The 18,757-nt window shown below is 36.1% G+C and overlaps 3 protein-coding genes across 6 annotated transcripts; 2 read left to right on the top strand and 1 right to left on the bottom strand.

The window, feature by feature from the left end:
- Positions 1 to 9: 9 nt before the first annotated feature.
- On the bottom strand, positions 10 to 2,550 carry LOC147281745 (thioredoxin-like protein AAED1, chloroplastic). Its single transcript, XM_086249373.1, has 9 exons — positions 2,292 to 2,550; positions 2,049 to 2,190; positions 1,919 to 1,964; positions 1,507 to 1,566; positions 1,268 to 1,304; positions 1,094 to 1,173; positions 859 to 950; positions 638 to 698; positions 10 to 295 (listed from the first exon to the last, which is right to left on the bottom strand). Exons 1-9 carry the CDS (start codon positions 2,488 to 2,490, stop codon positions 236 to 238), a joined length of 777 nt encoding a protein of 258 aa, XP_086105499.1. The 5' UTR covers positions 2,491 to 2,550; the 3' UTR covers positions 10 to 235.
- Positions 2,551 to 2,707: 157 nt separating this feature from the next.
- LOC147281744 (adenylate kinase 1, chloroplastic-like) lies at positions 2,708 to 5,231 on the top strand. Its single transcript, XM_086249372.1, has 4 exons — positions 2,708 to 3,093; positions 3,207 to 3,347; positions 3,573 to 3,845; positions 4,052 to 5,231. The coding sequence occupies exons 1-4, from the start codon at positions 2,770 to 2,772 to the stop codon at positions 4,193 to 4,195; spliced, it is 882 nt and encodes a 293-aa protein (XP_086105498.1). The 5' UTR covers positions 2,708 to 2,769; the 3' UTR covers positions 4,196 to 5,231.
- A 4,634-nt stretch (positions 5,232 to 9,865) lies between these two features.
- On the top strand, positions 9,866 to 16,098 carry PRR7 (pseudo-response regulator 7). 4 transcript variants are annotated; one of them, XM_086246722.1, is made up of 10 exons: positions 9,866 to 10,111; positions 10,521 to 10,666; positions 10,792 to 11,130; positions 11,706 to 11,867; positions 11,982 to 12,115; positions 12,244 to 12,423; positions 13,620 to 13,803; positions 13,970 to 14,420; positions 14,554 to 15,382; positions 15,719 to 16,098. In XM_086246722.1, the coding sequence occupies exons 3-10, from the start codon at positions 10,803 to 10,805 to the stop codon at positions 15,824 to 15,826; spliced, it is 2,376 nt and encodes a 791-aa protein (XP_086102848.1). In that variant the 5' UTR covers positions 9,866 to 10,111; positions 10,521 to 10,666; positions 10,792 to 10,802; the 3' UTR covers positions 15,827 to 16,098. The 4 variants fall into 4 exon arrangements, with proteins under 4 accessions (XP_086102848.1, XP_086102849.1, XP_086102846.1 ...); XM_086246723.1 differs by having other exon boundaries at positions 10,521 to 11,130; positions 12,256 to 12,423; XM_086246720.1 differs by having other exon boundaries at positions 10,521 to 11,130.
- The last annotated feature ends 2,659 nt before the right edge of the window (positions 16,099 to 18,757 follow it).

Here is an 18,757-nt window from a genome sequence, read left to right as displayed (position 1 = left end):
ATTTTGAGCTGAATAAGTGAATTTTTATTTTATGAACTGCGTACGAGTAATGAGTACTTCTGTATTGCAATACAATGTGATTGGAACATGTACCACCTCTCAACTTGGATGAACTCCCTCCTGGGTTCTGAAAAGGTTCTTTGTATGTGACTTTATGAGTAAATTTAAAACCACTTGGCAAAGGTAAACACTAAAAAGAATTGGAGAGATGAGTCAGATGACTGGTGTCTTTCTTTCACGAACAACATGCTTTTAGAATGTCTTCGATATCTGGATCATCCCCGGCTTCTTTATCCTGCTCCAACGAGAAAAATTTAATCATAAATAGCATGAAATTACAAAGTAGCCACAATTCACTAGCATGAGAATCTACAGATTAGCAAAACTCATGAGTAAGTTCCTGTCTTAATGGGAAATAGAGAATCTCTCAATGGCTCTACTTGTGCTATATTGAGTCATTTGTATGCTTTGAAAACCATATGCGCTTTCCTCTATTCTGTTCTCCTAATCAAAATAAAATTGGATGGCCTTATGTTATCTGGTGGGTTTGATTTTTCAATCTGAACTGGTTACTCACACATGATGAAGCAAAAAGGTTATCAATTCTCATTCAGACACATAAAGATGGGAGACTTACCCTGTGAATGTACAAGATGTTACTTTTACCAGGACCTGCAACTAAGATTCCACCTTGCTGCCTGTCAAACAAACAATTTCACATCTATAAAAACAGTGCTAATTACTGCTAAACAACAAAATGTTAACAGCAGGTCAGCAGGTGACAACTTGTAAATCTTCCACATATATATATGTAGATATACACACACTACTTGTAGCAAGATGGATATACGGATATACCAGCCACCTCTGGCCACGGTGTCCTGTTCAAAAGAAAGCTTCCAGTCCTGTCGATAACCCTCCATGTACAACTGAATTATCTTAAGACCTGCCTAGAGTGTCATGGAAGCAATTTAAATGAGAAATCCTACTTGCTGTAAGAAAATACAAAAAACTTCAGAAGCACCACTTCTAGCTATAAAACACTACTATGCATTGTCACATTAATAAAGGACATACAATGTTTCATACTTACTTTGGGAGTAAATGTGGTTGAGACCCCAGAAACAAATCTCAATGCCTCATATGATGAGTGGCTGGTATCTGCATAAACTTCTGAAACAACAAGAGAAAGTTTTATGACTGTGATGCCTTAAGAGGGAGGAGAGAATTGAACTTACAGAGTACTAAAAGCTCTTTTGAAATTTACCTCCTTTGAATTTTGTTTGCTCAGAGAATGCTCTAGCCTGCACCAAATTACTGCTCATGGTTACAACAAAGATTTATTGGATTTGCATCAAACAGTATATCAAAATTAGAAATAGATAAAGAAGCGTTGGCTAGTGAGCCTTAGCAAAGTTCAATTCACAATCTAGCTAGTATAAACTACAAAGTGTAAATGGTCAATGCTATGTATCAGTTAATTGTATGTGCTTTCTCAGGGCAAACCTGGTCAATGCTACCAGGTCCAATCAAAATAAGTGCCACACCAGATGCATCCATTACATCCTGTCAACATATGAAATGTGTTAGAAGTTAGAACTGTGTTCCCAAAGAGGCATGTAATAAAAAATAAAAAAAGTCTGCTGAAAAATTTCCCAAGATGAACAAGCTAGAGAGCCAGTAGCCTTTTGCTGGTAATAAGGTCATTAGGCATCTCCTATTTCTGGGAAAGGCTTCAGTATGCCTTGTGGAATTGACAAAGATCCCATCCAATAATTTACACATACTAAAATTTGTAAGACATATAAATTTGCATCTTTATATTATGATGAAAAAAAAAGATATTTACTAGAAATATTTCATAAAATTTATGTTAAACAAGTTGTGGCATATCAATTTTTATGTAATAGGTAATTACCTTCTTTGAGGCAAGATAGTCAGCCCGTTTGCGGCAAAAGACGCATCTGAAATAAATAAAAAATTAACAATCTTGAAGGAATATAGAACAAATTGCTAATCGAAATTTAATTACAGAAATAGAAAATGACCCGAAGTGGCGTGCAAATGCGACGACAGCTTTCCTATCTTTCCACAAATCAGAAATTGGAATTTCTTTTCCATTCAAATCAAACACTTTCACTGCGTCTAATAAATTTGCTGTATCTCCACCGTTCAAAGTAGACTCGATCCCTGTTGCACAGGATTACGACAAGATATATAAGAAATGTAATTATTTTCTTTTCCGTCATTTTCTAGGAAACCAAACAGGTTATTAGAAAAGAAAAACTTGCCTGGGGAGCCAGACACTGCAGATGCTACGACGTGGCTTTGGCTATGCCGTGGTGAGAACTTGACAAGTCCGTTGCAGCTACTGAGATTGCGATTCGGAGATGGGTTGGAGAAGAGTACACGTGTCGAATTGCTATCGGTGTTCCTGTTAACTTGGAGTTTATTGTACCAGAGTGTTGCAGCAGAGAGAGTAACCGCCATGCTTTCTCAGCAGAGAGAAGCTGTCGAGTTCGTTGGACGCCGTGTGCATTTAGTGGCGACGTTTATGACCGTTAGTTTATTTGTGGGAAACGAGACCACACGTGGCACTCGCTGAGCAATCCGTCCGACAAAACTGTTGAAACGACACGTCGTTCGTAGTCAACTGAAAAAACGACGTTAGGGTTGCGCGGCATAAAACGAAACACTTCTTCCATTCAATGCTTTCAGTCGTTGGCAACTTCTTAACGAACTCTCTCTGCAAACTGAAACCTTTCTCCAATGGCGGCCTTAACCCGCCTATCAAAACCCTCGTTTGCATCACACTCCTCCTTCACATATCTAAGGCGGTGCTTGTATTCAGGCATAGCATCGGAGCCCAATTCTCATGGAGCTTCGTCTTACAGCCCACACATGGGGCCCAAGCCCAATCTCGCGCCCAAGGACCCCAAGGACCGGAACGTGCAGTGGGTCTTCTTGGGCTCGCCAGGCGTCGGCAAAGGCACCTACGCTAGCCGCCTCTGTAACCTCCTCGGCGTCCCTCACATCGCCACCGGAGATCTCGTCCGCGAAGAGCTCGCTTCCTCCGGTCCCCTCTCTCAAGAGGTTTTGACTTGTTTTAATTGCTCACTGTTTTTTTCTCAGATCTAAAACTTTGTCGTTTTTTTTATGATCGTCACTTGTATTCATCGTGTTCGGTTGTTCGCTACTGTTTGCAGCTATCGGAGATTGTGAACCAGGGGCAGTTGGTCTCTGATGAGATTATAATAAGCTTGTTGTCGAAGAGATTGGAGGCTGGGGAAGCTAAAGGCGAATTGGGTTTCATTCTCGACGGGTTTCCGAGAACCATAAGACAAGCGGTGAGTGTCTTAGCTGTTGTTGTAGTCTTGTAGACTTGTATCATATAGCAGGTTCAGGTCGTATGATGTGATAGAAAGTAAGGTGAAGCTCTTAAATGCCTAAATTCTATGTGGGTATGAACCAAATGAGTAATTGTGAGTCGAAAATCGTGGATTTATTACTATTGCATGATACAGAATTGGTGAAAATGTGCTCAAGGGTTGATTGCTCTGTATTTGTCATAGGAAATATTGGAAGGGGTGACAGAGATTGACTTGGTGCTCAATCTGAAGCTCCGGGAAGATGTGTTGCTTGAGAAATGCCTAGGTAGAAGAATCTGTAGTCAGTGTGGGGGGAATTTCAATGTGGCCTCCATTAATGTCAAGGGCGCGAATGGGAGTCCTGCAATTAGCATGGCTCCGCTTCTTCCCCCTCCGCATTGTATGTCAAAGCTCGTTACTAGGTCGGATGATACTGAAGAAGTGGTTAAACATCGGATGCATGTATACAATGAAAAGGTATTGCCCTATACTCCTATCGTGATTGATCTTGGAAACATTTGAATAACATATGTAAATACAAAAAGTTTCACAAGAGCAGTGCCTGTCATTATTTTCTGGTGTTGGTATATTTGGTTTCTTTGGGAAAAGAAGAAAAGATCTCATTTCCATGTTCTCTTTAATTGTTCATTTTTGATGATTTGTATTCCTAATGGTTCTTGCAGAGTCGGCCTGTAGAGGAATTCTACTGTAGTCGAGGGAAACTGTTGGAGTTTGATTTACCAGGAGGGATCCCGGAATCTTGGCCAAAGTTGCTTGAAGTTCTTAATCTTGATGACTACAAGGAGAAGCAGTCTGCTGCAGCATAATTTATTATAATTCACCTTTAAAGGTGAATATGCCACTCTCTGGACATGTAAGGTGCGTGCTGGGGACTTGGACTCTTTCGATTTTTTGGTCTGGTTGAGAATTCTGTTATATTTGTATTGGGAGAGTATTTCTATTTGTATTGTTTGGTTGAGGGATGATTCATTTACTAACAATTTTGTGGCAGCAATAAGCTTCATTAGTGGAAGCTAATGACACTCTATTGTTGTAACTTAATAACTTATGATTGATTAATAATTTAATATATCAAATTGCATCTTGTGGGGCTTCAAAAATATTCTAAAGGTTTTGACTGAGAATTTTTTGATGCCCCTCAATTGAAACTTGCTCCTATGATTTTCATTTCTGTCCCCTGTGACTTTATAAGATTTCTTTCAGATCAGTTTTTGAAACGTGGTACTTCCTCTCTATTGTATTTTAGTATAAGATGAACTAGTCATGCAGGATACAGGCCCATTATGGCAGGGTCGTTGGTTGTTATGCACATGCGTTAAACCTATTCTTTATCAGATTTCTTATGCAGCTGGCCGAGCTGGTTGGCTCTAGTACTGCCAATCAGCAAGTTAACAGCTGCAGATATTGAATTGCGGCACAATACCAGCTCTTTGCCGCAGAAGTTTGAGCGGTGCAAGATAGAATGTGCAGTACATTTCACCTAATTAAATTCTTTTTACACTTTCATAATCTTGTACATAAAATTATAGCGATTTTATTGTAAATCCATGTAGTTAGAATTTATGGTGTCAACTATTCAGCTGGCTGAGCTGGCTGGCTCTTGTACTGCCAATCAGCAAGTTATCAGCTGCAGATATTGAGTTGCGGCACAATACCAGCTCTTGACCGCAGAAGTTTGAGCCGTGCAAGATAGAATGTGCAGTACATTTTACTTAACTAAATTTGTTTCACACTTTCATGATCTTGTACATTAAATTATAGTGATTTTATTGTAAATCCATGTAGTTAGAATTTATGGGGTCTATTAGGTATGGTGAATGATTGTGCGTGTTTGCATTTATTAACTAATTTAGCTTGAAAAAAATCACATTTTGCAGAAGATTAGTGTTTAATTATTGGGGCACTCTTTGGATTTTGGTTGTGACTAGCTATTGTTCCATTCTAACATGTTGATAGCTGCGTTGCATGGACTTTTCAGTGCTTAAGCACTGCCAATGTGTCCATTGCAGACAATGTACATGTCCTTGGAGTCACATTGTAAATTATGAAATTATAAACCATCGTATCTTTCTGGCTATCAAAAAATAGATTAATTAATTCTTTCTTTCTTCCTCATTCCAAAATTATCTTGTCTTTCTTCAGGCTCCCTCCTCTATTCCAATTTTTTTTTTTTTTTTTTCCCTGGTAATCTTCGCTATAATCCAAACATGATAAGATTCATATGAAGCTTAAACAACTTTCTGGAATATTTGAGGACTAAAGCTGAAAGCTGCAAATGTTGCTGACTTTTCTCAATCTCTTATCAAAGAAAATTAAAGGCCTTTCTGCCACCACCACACACACACACGCCATCTATATTTTGCTATACCCCAGCTCCAATTATTCGATTAGATAGTTTCAGTTTTGGCAACTGGGTCTGTTAAATTATGTTTGTTCATCGTCATAATTCCAGCCATTATATTCTGAATTTCTGGTTTTATTCACCCACCTCTCCGCCTCTCTCACAATTGCTGCACTTGTACTTGAAGGTGAATGATGAAGTAGGACTAGGTGATGTGGTGGATGAAGAACGAGAAAGTCTTCTCGTTCGATCAGATCGAACGAGTTATTAACAACAAATTCAAAGTTTGAGGTTGATATTGATGGATTTTAAACAATTTTACACATTAAAAGTGAAGTTAAAATTTAGAGTTGATACTTGACATTGCTCATAAAGATTAAAGAATATCAAAGGCTGGTAAACCCTGAATTCTGTGTCACAAAGAATGCATATTCCTCCTCTTCCACATTCATGCATTGCAAGGTTCCTATAGAAGCTAGTGTGGAGAAAAATTGTGTACATGGAACAGCAAGAATATACTTCATACTTCGCATCGCATGAATTATCAGAATACAGCTCTCTTTGGTCCGTATATTTTTACTTTTCCTTTATCTTTTAGGCTTTTAGCATCTTTAATGTTGGACAAGATTTGAATGTAGTAGGCCCAGCTCCCAAAAGAAGATATATGACGTTTGCAAATAATATTCTCGTAAAGGTATGCTGCGTATGCAAATCCAGAAGTCAATTCATGCTATCTGTCATTTTGTCAAAAGTTCAAAACCATATTATGACATTTTGAAGAGGAGCGTGCCCACCTGAAAGTTTTTTTATTTTTTTTGGTGTTATTATTTACGGATAAGACAAAGAAGCTATCTCTATTATCCAGAATATTAAATAAATAAGTGGGATGGTGAAAAAGAAAAACGGTACTTTTAAGTAGAACCCAAAATGTGACAAAAATTTAACCCATATTTTAACCGCTCCAAAAATTAAGTAAAAGTTTAAATTGTCTACCATCTAAAATCGAGCGCTAGACAATTCTTGTCAAGTACTTGGCAAATGTATTTGCAACCTAAAACTTTTATTTACAACTTAAAATATGTTATTTGCAACTTCAAAAAATGCATCTGCAACCTAAAAAAATGTATCTGCAACCTGAAAGATGCATCCTCAACCAAAAAATGTGTAGATGCAGATGGAGGATGCATCTGCATCCACCAAGTTCTCAGTAGTGTGTTTTTCCCTTCCGCGCGCCCGTACACGGATAAATTGGGCTTTAATTTTATTTTTTATTTGACTGAATTTCCTGTTAAAAATATTTCAAAAACTGAACATGAGAGTAATATATTTAAAGAAAAAACCATTGTAATTTGGAGTTTATAACTCTAATGATAAAGTACTTTTATTTTGGAATAAAAAAAGAATTAATTATTAAGGATAAAAACATATTTACATCAACCATAAATGCAGTTAATAGAAAAATTAAACTAAAGGACAATTTATATGCGTAAAGCGCGTTCGTCACGTAAATTAGACCTCTGCGCAATCAGTGTTTTTGCCAAGCACTCGACAGCTGCATTTGCAGTTAAGCTACAATAATTTTTTGTTCTTCTACCTTGTGGTTATTGAAATCACATTTTTTGTTCTTCTAATTAAAGCATCCTAAAAAGAAACCGGACTCTAACTTTACTTGAGCTTTAAGTTCAGCCCATTCTAATTGCCTAAAATGTATTTGTTTCTAACATAAAATGTATTATAGATCCATTCAAATTATAATGCGTGTATAATTGCTTTAATTTTAGGTTTTTGTTAAAGTTGTAAATAAAAAAGAAAAAACAGTATATTAATTGTTGCTCTAAAACCAGTTAGCAAGTTAATACGAAACAAACCATTCTTTTGAGCCCATTACATAACTAATCTCATAATCTGAGCCATCAATTATTTAGGCCCAACATCAAAGATCATCATTGCAAAAAATTAACTAAATTGAAAATCATACAGTCATCTAATTGAGATCAAATAAATAGACGATCAATATTTTCGATAAAAGTATATAAATAGTTATTATTATAATCAAATGGCTAAATGACTTCCGATTTTGGAGATTTTTTTATAAAAATGATCTTTGACGTAGGACCTAAAAAATAGACGGTTCAAATTTTGAGATTATATTGTGAAGTGGGCCCAATATAGAGATTAGCTTTGTATTAACTTACTAACCAATTAGTTTTTTATATATACACAATAATGCTCTAAAACTAACTGGTTAGTAAGTTAATATAAAGCTAACTACCTTGTTGAGCCCACCGCACAATGTAATCTCAAAATCCGAACCGTCTATTTTTTAAGCCCTACTTCAAAGATCATCCTTGTAAAAAATTTCTAAAAACAGAAGTCATTTAGTCATTTGATTATAACAACAACTATTTATATACTTTTATCGAAAACACTGATCGTCTATTTATTTGATCTCAATTAGATGACTAAATAATTTCCAATTTAGTTGATTTTTTGCAATGATGATCTTTGAAGTATGACCTAAATAATTGACGGTTCAGATTATGAGATTAATTATGTGATGATTCCAAAAACATGGTTAGTTTCGTATTAACTTGCTAACCAGTTAGTTTTAAAGCACTCCTCTATATATATATATATATATATTTTACATTGAGCATTTGGAGTAGACTTTAGATTTACTTTGATTTAGACTTGATCCTAACTTTTGCCTAAACTTTGCTTCACATTAATATGCTTTTCTCGTCTCAAAATTTTCCTTTTAAAAGAAGGGCAATGCTATTCAAATTTCAGTTTAGCATCCCATACTCATTATGTGTATTATAAAATAATAATATATTAAATTTAGAGTGTGAGCAGTAGACGGCCAAAAGAAATATTATTACTGAATCCACTTAATAATATTTCCACATTTCCCTTAACTCTAACCATTGCTAATTGCTTTTTTTGATAGAGATAATTTGGTAGCTCCTCTCAATGTTTATTTTTCTTTTACTTAAGTAGTCTTTTAAATAATTTCATAGAACCAGCTTTAAAACAGTTAATTGCATTGTGAACTCTCGCGCTGTTTGTACGGGGTAGTAAAATAGAGCAAAATGCAATCCAAAATCGAAAATTTAAAAACAACAATTATAGAGTGGGTGGTTAACCTGTAAGTAGCTTTTAGTGTAAATTTAATCATGACTTCTACATTACATTATTCCTAAAATAAAAATCTACTTAATCTCATTACTAGCAAAATTATGAAAATATAACGCATGTTAAGAAATGGGGAAAACTAATTATCCTCTCTAAAGAGGAACTTACATGTCTCAATGACATAAGGACATGTAGTATCATTCTATTATTTATTAGTATCTCTCTCTTACTTTTATTCTTTTTCTTTCTCTCTGATTATGATAATACATGTCCCTATAACAGAAATAGATAATTTATTCTCATATTCTCTATATAATATTTGTAAATAAGTTTGTTGTTGTCTAAATTGAGTTATCGTAATTGTGACTAATTTGATAGTAACATATTATATGATAATTAAGATTTGTGTTAGATTCGAGTCGTATTATCTAATCACGTTAAAACTTTAGAAACCTAAAAAAATCTTAAACCGGTTTTAGGGGTTCCTTGCAAGTTGCAAACTTGCAACACCCAATCCGCACTCACTTAGATATTTTATGAGATATTTACCAAAATGACATGCGACGGCAAATGAAACCAAGTTTCCAATAGCATGTGAAAGGATACTATTGTCAATTCGCAAAAAAAACTTCAACACGTCACCACCGCCTCTTCAATCAATACCCAACCAAATAGTGGAAAGCCGGGCGAGTAGTTGATCCGCGACAACGACATTTCTCCTCCCCGTACCCGCCATCCAACACCACCACGTGTCGCCAACCAGATCTCCAAGATCTCCAGAGAGCCCAAGCGAGTCCCTGAGCTCACTGCTTTAGATTTCGTCCAGCTCAGCAATCCCCGGGCCCAAGTTGTTGTCGAGTTGTAAATATCTCATCCGACGTGGCGTTCTGGAACGTTCTAATTAAACTAAATCCACACCCTCCATTTCCCCACGTCAGCAGCGTTGGATTCATCTCATATCTCACATCTTTTTCCTCCTTCCATTACTTCCCTCAACGAAAGCATCGCCGATTATCTGTCTTATAACTGTTTTAGTGAACGTTTTCTCGGTCCAGTCAAGCAAGAATCAAAATCCAAAAAGAACAAAAAAATCTCAAAAAAATATAAATTAAGATTTTTATTGAAGATCGAAACTGAGACGTGAAAATTAATCTTTTTTGGAAGTACGATTTTTTTAGTACAATGTTTTTCTTGGTAACTTACCGCCGGATCTAGGTCAGTTATGGCGGTTGATGAAGCTCTGCAGGTGATTTCTTTCATGTTATTTGTTTGATTTTATACTACTGTGTTTATTTGGAATTTTTGTTTGTCTACTTTGATTTCTATAATTGCAAGCTCATTTGAATAATTCTAAATCATTTTTAGCTGTTGAAGAATGGTTTGTGGCATGTTTTGTAATCTAACTTATGCTTTACTGTTAATTTTGTACATATTTCAATTATTCGTTTGGATAAATTTGTGTGTAATGTTGCAAAGCTATCAACCTATGCTCTTGCTTAACTTGGGATTTGGAATAACAATCTTTTTGGAAATGTTTTATATTTTCTGCATAATGGTAATTTTATTTCTGGGGAAGCAAGTTTTCTTTGAAGGAAGAATTGATGTCAATGTTTTAGCGCGGATTCTTTGTCTGACATAATGCTCTGGTCTTACAGGGTGTTTGCAATTTGTTGGGTTTCAAGCCATTTTTAGCTAGTTGACAACAATTCGGCCTAAATTTGGCATCACTTGTATCAGTTATGGATTTGCTTTTGGCATCGCGTTGTACTCGGTTAATACACTTTGTATTAGGCTGAGAAAGGTTTGTAGTTGCAGAGGTTTGGTTTTCGAGGACTACGCTATGCGCTATTCTTTTAGCCGATTCAAGAGGATTTTTCGTGAACTTGGGCCGTCTTTACTATTATTAGTCTTTTGTCTGATTGACAGGGAGTGTTCCGATGAGTGTTGTTAGTGATGAGGACAAACAACTACTGCAGCTGAATCACCGTTCGTGGGATGAGAAGAAGAGGGTTAAGGATGGAGTGGTGGATAGGGAACAGAGGTTAGTCAAGGAAGATGAGGTGAAAAACAATGGAACAGCCGAAGATGTAAAAGGTGGGCAAGGAGGGGCTGTTCAATCCCAGGTTGTTATGCAACCGCCTCTAGGGTCATCGGTTCGCTGGGAGAGGTTTCTACATGTTAGATCTCTCAAGGTTTTGCTGGTGGAGTATGATGATTCTACTCGCCATGTTGTGACTGCACTGCTTCATAATTGCAGTTATGAAGGTTAGTAGTGACTTTGCTTCTGAAACACCAAATGCTTCATATGTATGACCATGAGCAAAATCTCGATACCCAACTAATTTTTCAAGACCTCAACCATTACAAGATGAGTTCAAACCAGAGCGAATTCTCCTGGCTTACATTCCCATTTGACTTTGTTATAGCCTTGAAACTGATCTGGAATTAAAATTCCTGTTTAAACTTCCAGAAATAGAAACCAACTTGTACCCAAACAAAAAAAAAAAAAAACAAGAAAACAGAATACCTAGATCATTCTATTCAATATTTTCAAAATCATGCATAAACCAACTTGTAATAATATTATGCATATTGTAATTTGCATATTATGTTGTTACATTTGGAAAAATAATAAAGTTGGCAAAGCTTTCTGTCCTTACATCAAATTACTACTATCTTATATTTGCATCCAAGTGTCTCTTTGAATTTCACACGCACTTGCACACATTATATATCTACTTGGTGCGTGTATAGCACTTGCTTCTTTTTTTCTTTTTGTTTCATTTGTTAAATCCAGGATTGATCCTTGATTATTATAAAACTAATCTTTGTATTTTCAGTGATAGAAGCAGCAAATGGATTACAAGCCTGGAAGATTCTTGAAGATTTGACTAATCATGTTGATCTGGTATTGACTGAGGTAGTCCTGCCATGCTTATCAGGCATTGGTCTTTTATGTAAGATTATGAGCCATAAGACACGGAAAAATGTTCCTGTGATTAGTAAGTTTTTTCACATACCCATCATTAACAGTTGTACTGAGTAGCAATGCTCTGTTATGACAGCTTAGCAAGTAACAATGTTTAACTATGCCCTCTGATGGGAATTGTGTGCAGTGATGTCATCTCATGATTCAATGGGTGTCGTCTTTAAGTGTTTGTCAAAGGGTGCTGTTGACTTTTTAGTGAAGCCCATACGAAAGAATGAGCTTAAGAACCTCTGGCAGCACGTTTGGAGGAGATGCCATAGTGTGAGTTACTGTGATATTAAATATGGTTTCTCAATGGTTAATACATACATTATTGTATTATTCTCATTAATGGTTAATACATTGTTTTTTTTTTGTTTTTTTTTTATTTTTTTATGACTATTATCTAGTTTTTCTCTCAGTCTAGTGCTAGTGGAACTGGAAGTGAAAGTGGCACACAGACTCAAAAGTCGGTAAGATCAAAAAGTGTTGATAAGTCTGAGAACAACAGCGGAAGCAATGATGAGGAAGATAATGGGAGCATGGGTTTGAATGTTGGAGGTGGAAGTGACAATGGGAGTGGCACGCAGGTACGGCAGTTATTATATAATAACAAGATCTTGGATGGTGCATACCTATTAATTAATTAAAAAAATATCACATTAGTTTGGAGAAGGGCAGAAAATATATTCTTCTCAAAAGATTAAGCTCGTACTTTGCAGCTTTACTTCCTTTCAGATCTGTGCATTTACTACTCTGGTTTTGCAGCTGTGATATTATCTTCACTTACTAGATGGATTGATGATGCTGATCCTGTGAATGGCATATGAATCAATCCTTTTTAATTGCATTTGTGATCTGTGATTTTAGGTTTTAAGGAAGTGATGAAGGGTTTATTAGCTTGTAAGATCACTTGTAATGGCCTTTAGCTTGTTTTGCCTCTTAACTCGTAAAAGTCCATACTTAATTATTACAAAACCTTGAAAGTACCGATTACTATTCTTGCATCTAGTTAAGTCAACCTCTAAACATAGCCAATGGATAATCTACGGAAGTTTCAAGTCTCGTGTCTTTCAAATTGCGAATGGGTCCTCAACCAGTAAAGGAGCAAGTGTTGTTAATCAATTCAAGGATTAGCCCATTCTTTTGCTATAGAGCATATGTTTGACATAGTATTAAATATTACTGATGGAAAAAAAAAATATTACATGCTTATTTCTGTTATCTTAATAACCTGGATATATCCACCACAATGTACATACGTTTTTGCATATACAGGCACTGATTAACTGACCAAGATATGTAAATACACATTTTTCTTTTTGATGGATCAAGATATGTATGTACACATATATACATATTATATGTATATAGAAGCACCATTAGGGGCAGAACTAAACCTGAACTTTAGATCTTGTGGTGAACCTATTACAGAGAATATATAGCCAACCACCAATCATCTTGAGAGTTGTATTGTTTTTCCCCTCTAGCTGTTACCAAATTCCAATATATGCATGGATGCACTTACGTATGCTCATGTAGAGATAGTATCAGATTATCGATTATGCACATTACCTGAATCTGTGTCTGGGCAATCAAAAGCATTTGCAGATCTACCCAAGTAATTATGAAATAACACTTGGGTTTAATTGATACACTTTTTGTTACAGTATGCCAAAATCAAATAAATGCTCATCTCCTTAAAGGAAAAAAATAAGAAAATAAATTCATAAAATGACCTAGACTCATAGATATGTATAATGTAGTCTCATTGTTTCATTTCCAGAGTTCTTGGACAAAACAAGCTATAGAAGTTGACAGTCCACGAAAAGTATTTTCATGGCATCATTTAGCTGAGTGTCCTGATAGTACTTGTGCCCAAGTAGTTCACTCAACCGCTGAAACATTTGGTAATAAATTGGTTCCTGCAACTGCAACAAGGGAGTGCCAACAAGAGAAGGGACAACATGGTATCCCATCCCTGAAATTATCTAAACCTGTGTGGTTCTGTTTGTGCTAAATTCAAATACTTTTATGTAATTTCCTAATATGCAGACATGCGTGTGCCGTGTGCATGTGTGATGTATATATACTTATTTTACTTTCATGGTGAGGCCGCATTTTCCTTTTTTTCAGACAACTTTTCAATGGGAAATGATCTGGAGATAGGCATGACCAGTAATATAGAGTTACAGCTTGAGCACCCTTATGAGTTTCCAACCAAACCAGCTGGCACAAGACAGAATAAACTGCTTGATATAGGTTCCAGTAAATTTGACGAGCAAATTAATAAGGGGCAGATGAACTTCAATTGTGAGAGTCCTTCCAGCAAGCTAAAGTATGATGGTGCTACTCTAACAGGTGTTGTCACTAATCCCACTGATCCCCAGATGGACAGCACACAGTTTGAAGCTTCTAACAGACATTTTAAGGCCTCAGACATTAGCAATAAAGCCAATAATAATACTGATGAACTACCAGCCCTGGAGCTCAGTTTGAAAAGACTTAGAGGAGTTAAAGACACTGAGACAACAGTACAAGATGACCGCAATGTCTTGAGACGTTCAGACTCTTCAGCCTTTTCAAGGTATGAGGAACATAAGGGCCTGGAAAGTATTATTTTCTATTGATAAGGTGGAAGGTGGAAATCATTGTTGTCTTACATTCTCTTGAGCTTTTTATATAGTTTCCATTTGTATATTATATTATTTCCTTTGCAGGTACAATGCAGCCTCAAATGCTAACCGGGCTCCTTCTGGGCATGTTGGAAGCAATTCTCCACATGATAATAGTGGAGAAGTTCCCAAAAAGGAATTGTTCTGTGATATTCTTCGATCTCAGTCAATTGACAATCCTCCCAATCAATGCTCAAATGGAGGCAGCAATAACATTGATATGGGCTCCACAACTATTAATGCTGTTTCCAAGTCTTTAGTTATAAGCAAGTCAAAAGCAGCATCCACAGTCCAACGTTTGCATCCATCGTCTGCTTTCCATCCTGTGAAAAAGGACCTTACGAGTGCTACTCAGCAAGTTTTAACAGATAATGCTGATGGTGTAGCAACAACTACAGTACGGGCACAGGCAAGAGGTGCACAGAAGCAGCTCCAAATTCAGAACCTCCATCATGATTATGATCACCAGCAGGTCCAACACCATGTTGTCTATCACCACGTTGTCCACACCATGCAACAACAGCAGCTATCTGACTATAATGATTTATCTTTAAAGAAATTGGCTGCAGCTGCTCCACATTGTGGATCATCCAATGTTGTGGGTGGGCCTGTTGAAGGTAATCCTGGAAATTACAGTGTCAATGGAAGTACTTCGGGCAGTAACTATGGGAGTAATGGGCCAAATGGAAGCAGCACTGCAATAAATGTTGGGACAAACATGGAAAGTGATCATGGAGTTGCTGGGAAAAGTGGAAGTGGTGATGGTAGTGGAAGCCGGAGTGGAAATAGAGGAGATGAAAACAAGTTCACTCAGAGAGAAGCTGCCTTGACCAAGTTTCGTCGGAAAAGAAAGGAGAGATGCTTCCGGAAAAAGGTAACTAACATTCAGTTGTTTGCATCCTAATGCTAGGTCTTAATAAGTGGTTTAAGAATAATTGAGGTGTTCCTTCTTTTCTTTATTGTTTTTCATTCACTTCTACACATTTCTTCTCCCTATTTGGCTTTCCATAAAAGGTTTGTAAAATGAGTCCTTCCCTTTCTTCTGTATGTGCAACATTGATATGAAATGAGTAAGTTCAAATACTTCCTTTCTTGCATGCTTGATTTCCCTTGGAAAATTTGAACGGCATTCATAAAAAAAAAGGAAGAAAAAAACCGAAAATAAATTAAGACCAACCTTACTGAATTTAGTTTTTGGTTGGTTTTCCAGGTTCGATATCAAAGCAGAAAGAAACTGGCAGAACAACGACCTCGTGTTCGGGGACAGTTTGTGCGGCAGACAGTGAGCGAGAACACAAGCAGGACTACAGATAGCTAATGGACCACAGTTAGCTAATTCAACACTCTCCATAACCTTGCCTGGAAGTTTGTTGTGCTTGTGACCGGTTAATGTATATGTACAATTCTTGCAACTCTTATGAGCAAGGTGCTTGTAGTGAGTGCTACGTAAATATTCATGTAGAGAACTGGAGGTGTAGGACTGTGTGAGAACTGTAGACAGACACCTTGAACTGTATTCCATTGTTGCGGATTTCAATCTCTTGTTTTAGAAAAGAAACCATAAGCTTTATGCGATCAGAATCTTTTTGATTTGGTGTGTGATTTACTTGATGACCCTGGCAATGATCAGATCTTCAAAATTCCTTTTCATTTCCTTCTGCGGGGTAGTCCTAGAAAGCTCTTTCTTCAATTGAACAGAAATTTACATGAATCTGTGGAAATTAATGGTGTGCAGTGTTCACTTAACATATATATATATATATAAAGACAATTTATCATAAAGATACGAGCCTCTATTATGTATTATGAATTTTTTACCGCATTCTCGATGGGGTCCTCATATTTCTTCCTTCTCGGAGAGCTCACGTTATGGAGGAAGTAGCACAACCAAGAAGAAAGTATCAGCAATAACCAGTTTTTTTATGTCCCAACTCATAATGTTCATATCAATTTATTATGTGCTTCTACATCTAGTATTGGGTAGACCTCACACAATAACTGTCCCAGCATTGAAGCGAAATTCTCGGGAAGTGGGTAAAGAAAGTAGAACCCACATATGGATGTGGGTGGTAAATGTTCTATCACTAAAGATATAAACCCGACATATAAGGCTTAGCTTGAAATTTATCATGTTATGTTTGGGAAAAATGCCTACATAAGCATACTCGCAGAGCAATACGGCCATTGAATTTTTCTCATACATGTTGCCATTGCCATAGTTTTGAGCTACCTAGTCCATCTTTTTCTTTTTCTTTTTTGGGTTGCTTGAACTTGAAGGAATGTGAGTTTTGGGGTTTCAGGAAAGTAGGTTGTTAATTGAGCACTCGTGAGTGACAAAATAAGATGTTTGCTTGTTTTTTTCTTCCTTGTATGTGGGAATGTCTTAAAGTTTCTATTCATTGGTCGGAATGACCAGGAATGAATGTGCACTGTTCCTGTGCCACATTAATAAAAAATCCAAATCGCAAAACAAGACAGATAGCAGAGCTTACAAGGCCAGCTCACTGCTCATTGGTGGTATTAAGAATCTTTTTGAAATTAACAAATGAGGATATATCATATGTATAACATTAATTTGTTTGTTCCACACTTCCACCAAATCAATCAAACTCGATCTTAAAAGAGAACGAGTGCAAAATGCAAGCCAACACCTACAAACAAACAACCTAGCAAAACCTAACAGCTAAAAAACAAAGTCAGAAAGAAAGAAAGGACGAAACACTAACAACAAGAACAACAACAACATCGTGGGCCTTGCAGAAAGAAAGAAAGTAAAAGTAGTTAAGTGCACAAAGTTCAACAGATTTATAAAGCACTAAAGAGTGGAAATTCGGATGCTCCACTAAGAATTTTATGACAATCTGAGTTTTTGAATGCAAACCAGAAAATTTGTATGATTTTAAATACTATCTCGGTCCTTAAATCATATGTAGACCATTAAGAATCTAAGATGAATCCAATTGCATTTGACTGTCCATGTTTTATCTAGAGGTTAAAATGTTATTACTCGAATTAACTACTTGTTATTATTAGATTGGTAATCTTAGCTAGCTTATATTTCTAAATAATTTAATTTTAATGCTTATTCGTGTTATATATTAATTTGATATACATTGTTGGTTCATTTTTTAATAACTTAAACTTTTAAAATTTAATAATTGTTTAATATGATATTATTATTCATGTTTCAAGAGATTGTCTGAGGATAAGATTGCCACACCAAGACTTCACCAAGTCAAGTCCAGCCTTACTATCACTCGGATTTAATGTGTTTGTGATCTAAATCGATCATGTATATGTTGCTCGAGGTTTGCCAACAAACTACTCCCAACGAGTCTCATCACCTTACAACTATGCATTGTTTTCCAATGTCAGAACTATCACCTCATCCAGCTGAGGCCACACTACTCATCCGAGTGTGCTCTCTACCAAGCGCTAAAGGGTATTAGGCCCATGTTAGTTGCACCCCCACAAATATTTTATGAAGCACACAAGAAGAGACTATCAATTCAGAAACGACATGATATAACTTAATTTAAATTTATTTAATTTTCTAACAAATAAAATATGTACTAATATATATATATTGACACATTATTGATGAACAAATTAATTTGGTAAAATAAATTTAATAACTCTAAGATTATTATTTCACTCGTATGTGGAGCTTGTACGACATCTAATATATATGATCTGTGTGACAGCCATCTCTTTGATCAACAGACCTCTGTTTTTTATTTTATTTTCCTTTTCTTTTCTTTCTACCCTGCTTTTAATTTCAATAAATGAAAGCCAGCGTTATTGGTGGAAGAATTGGATTGGGAAAGGGTTCATAATTGGAGTAATGAGAGCTTGCAATGATTCCATGGTGGCAGTGGCATCCTAGGACACCAAAGTTGGTTATAATTGGAGAAAAAGTATTGTTTTGACATCTATTTATACTATATTGTAGTACAATTTCTCTAAATAAAAATTCAATTCAGTCACAATTTAACTGTGACTGTCTCACAATTTAGCTGTGACTGTCATTCAGTCACAACTAAATTTAAAGTTATGAGTGTCGTACAGTTATAACTAAATCTGAAGTTGAGACTATATTAGCAAACTTTTAAAACAATATAAAAGCCTCAAGGGCAATTTTGTCAAAACCTTATAAATTTTAACTAACACTCGTAAGATATAAGTCAAAGGACAAAAATTTCAAATGAAAATGCCCAAATCAATGAGGCCAATATGTTTGTGACATAAT

This window comes from Dryas octopetala, chromosome 6 (assembly GCF_963921425.1).
Source record: "Dryas octopetala chromosome 6, drDryOcto1.1, whole genome shotgun sequence".
Classification (NCBI taxonomy): Eukaryota; Viridiplantae; Streptophyta; class Magnoliopsida; order Rosales; family Rosaceae; genus Dryas; species Dryas octopetala.
Note: the sequence above shows the minus strand (reverse complement) of the source record. Positions and strands in the feature narration are given on the sequence as shown.

Excerpts from the sequence above, each read along its gene's own strand:
- LOC147281745 (XM_086249373.1), bottom strand. The coding sequence starts at position 2,490 with ATGGCGGTTACTCTCTCTGCTGCAACACTCTGGTACAATAAACTCCAA. Across the intron at positions 1,174-1,267 it reads GCAAACAAAATTCAAAGGAG|AAGTTTATGCAGATACCAGC; the intron begins GTAAATTTCAAA and ends TTGTTGTTTCAG. Across the intron at positions 296-637 it reads ACATCTTGTACATTCACAGG|GATAAAGAAGCCGGGGATGA; the intron begins GTAAGTCTCCCA and ends TCGTTGGAGCAG.
- LOC147281744 (XM_086249372.1), top strand. The coding sequence starts at position 2,770 with ATGGCGGCCTTAACCCGCCTATCAAAACCCTCGTTTGCATCACACTCC. Across the intron at positions 3,094-3,206 it reads CCGGTCCCCTCTCTCAAGAG|CTATCGGAGATTGTGAACCA; the intron begins GTTTTGACTTGT and ends TACTGTTTGCAG. Across the intron at positions 3,348-3,572 it reads CGAGAACCATAAGACAAGCG|GAAATATTGGAAGGGGTGAC; the intron begins GTGAGTGTCTTA and ends TATTTGTCATAG.
- PRR7 (XM_086246722.1), top strand. The coding sequence starts at position 10,803 with ATGAGTGTTGTTAGTGATGAGGACAAACAACTACTGCAGCTGAATCAC. Across the intron at positions 11,131-11,705 it reads TCATAATTGCAGTTATGAAG|TGATAGAAGCAGCAAATGGA; the intron begins GTTAGTAGTGAC and ends TTGTATTTTCAG. Across the intron at positions 13,804-13,969 it reads ACAAGAGAAGGGACAACATG|ACAACTTTTCAATGGGAAAT; the intron begins GTATCCCATCCC and ends CCTTTTTTTCAG.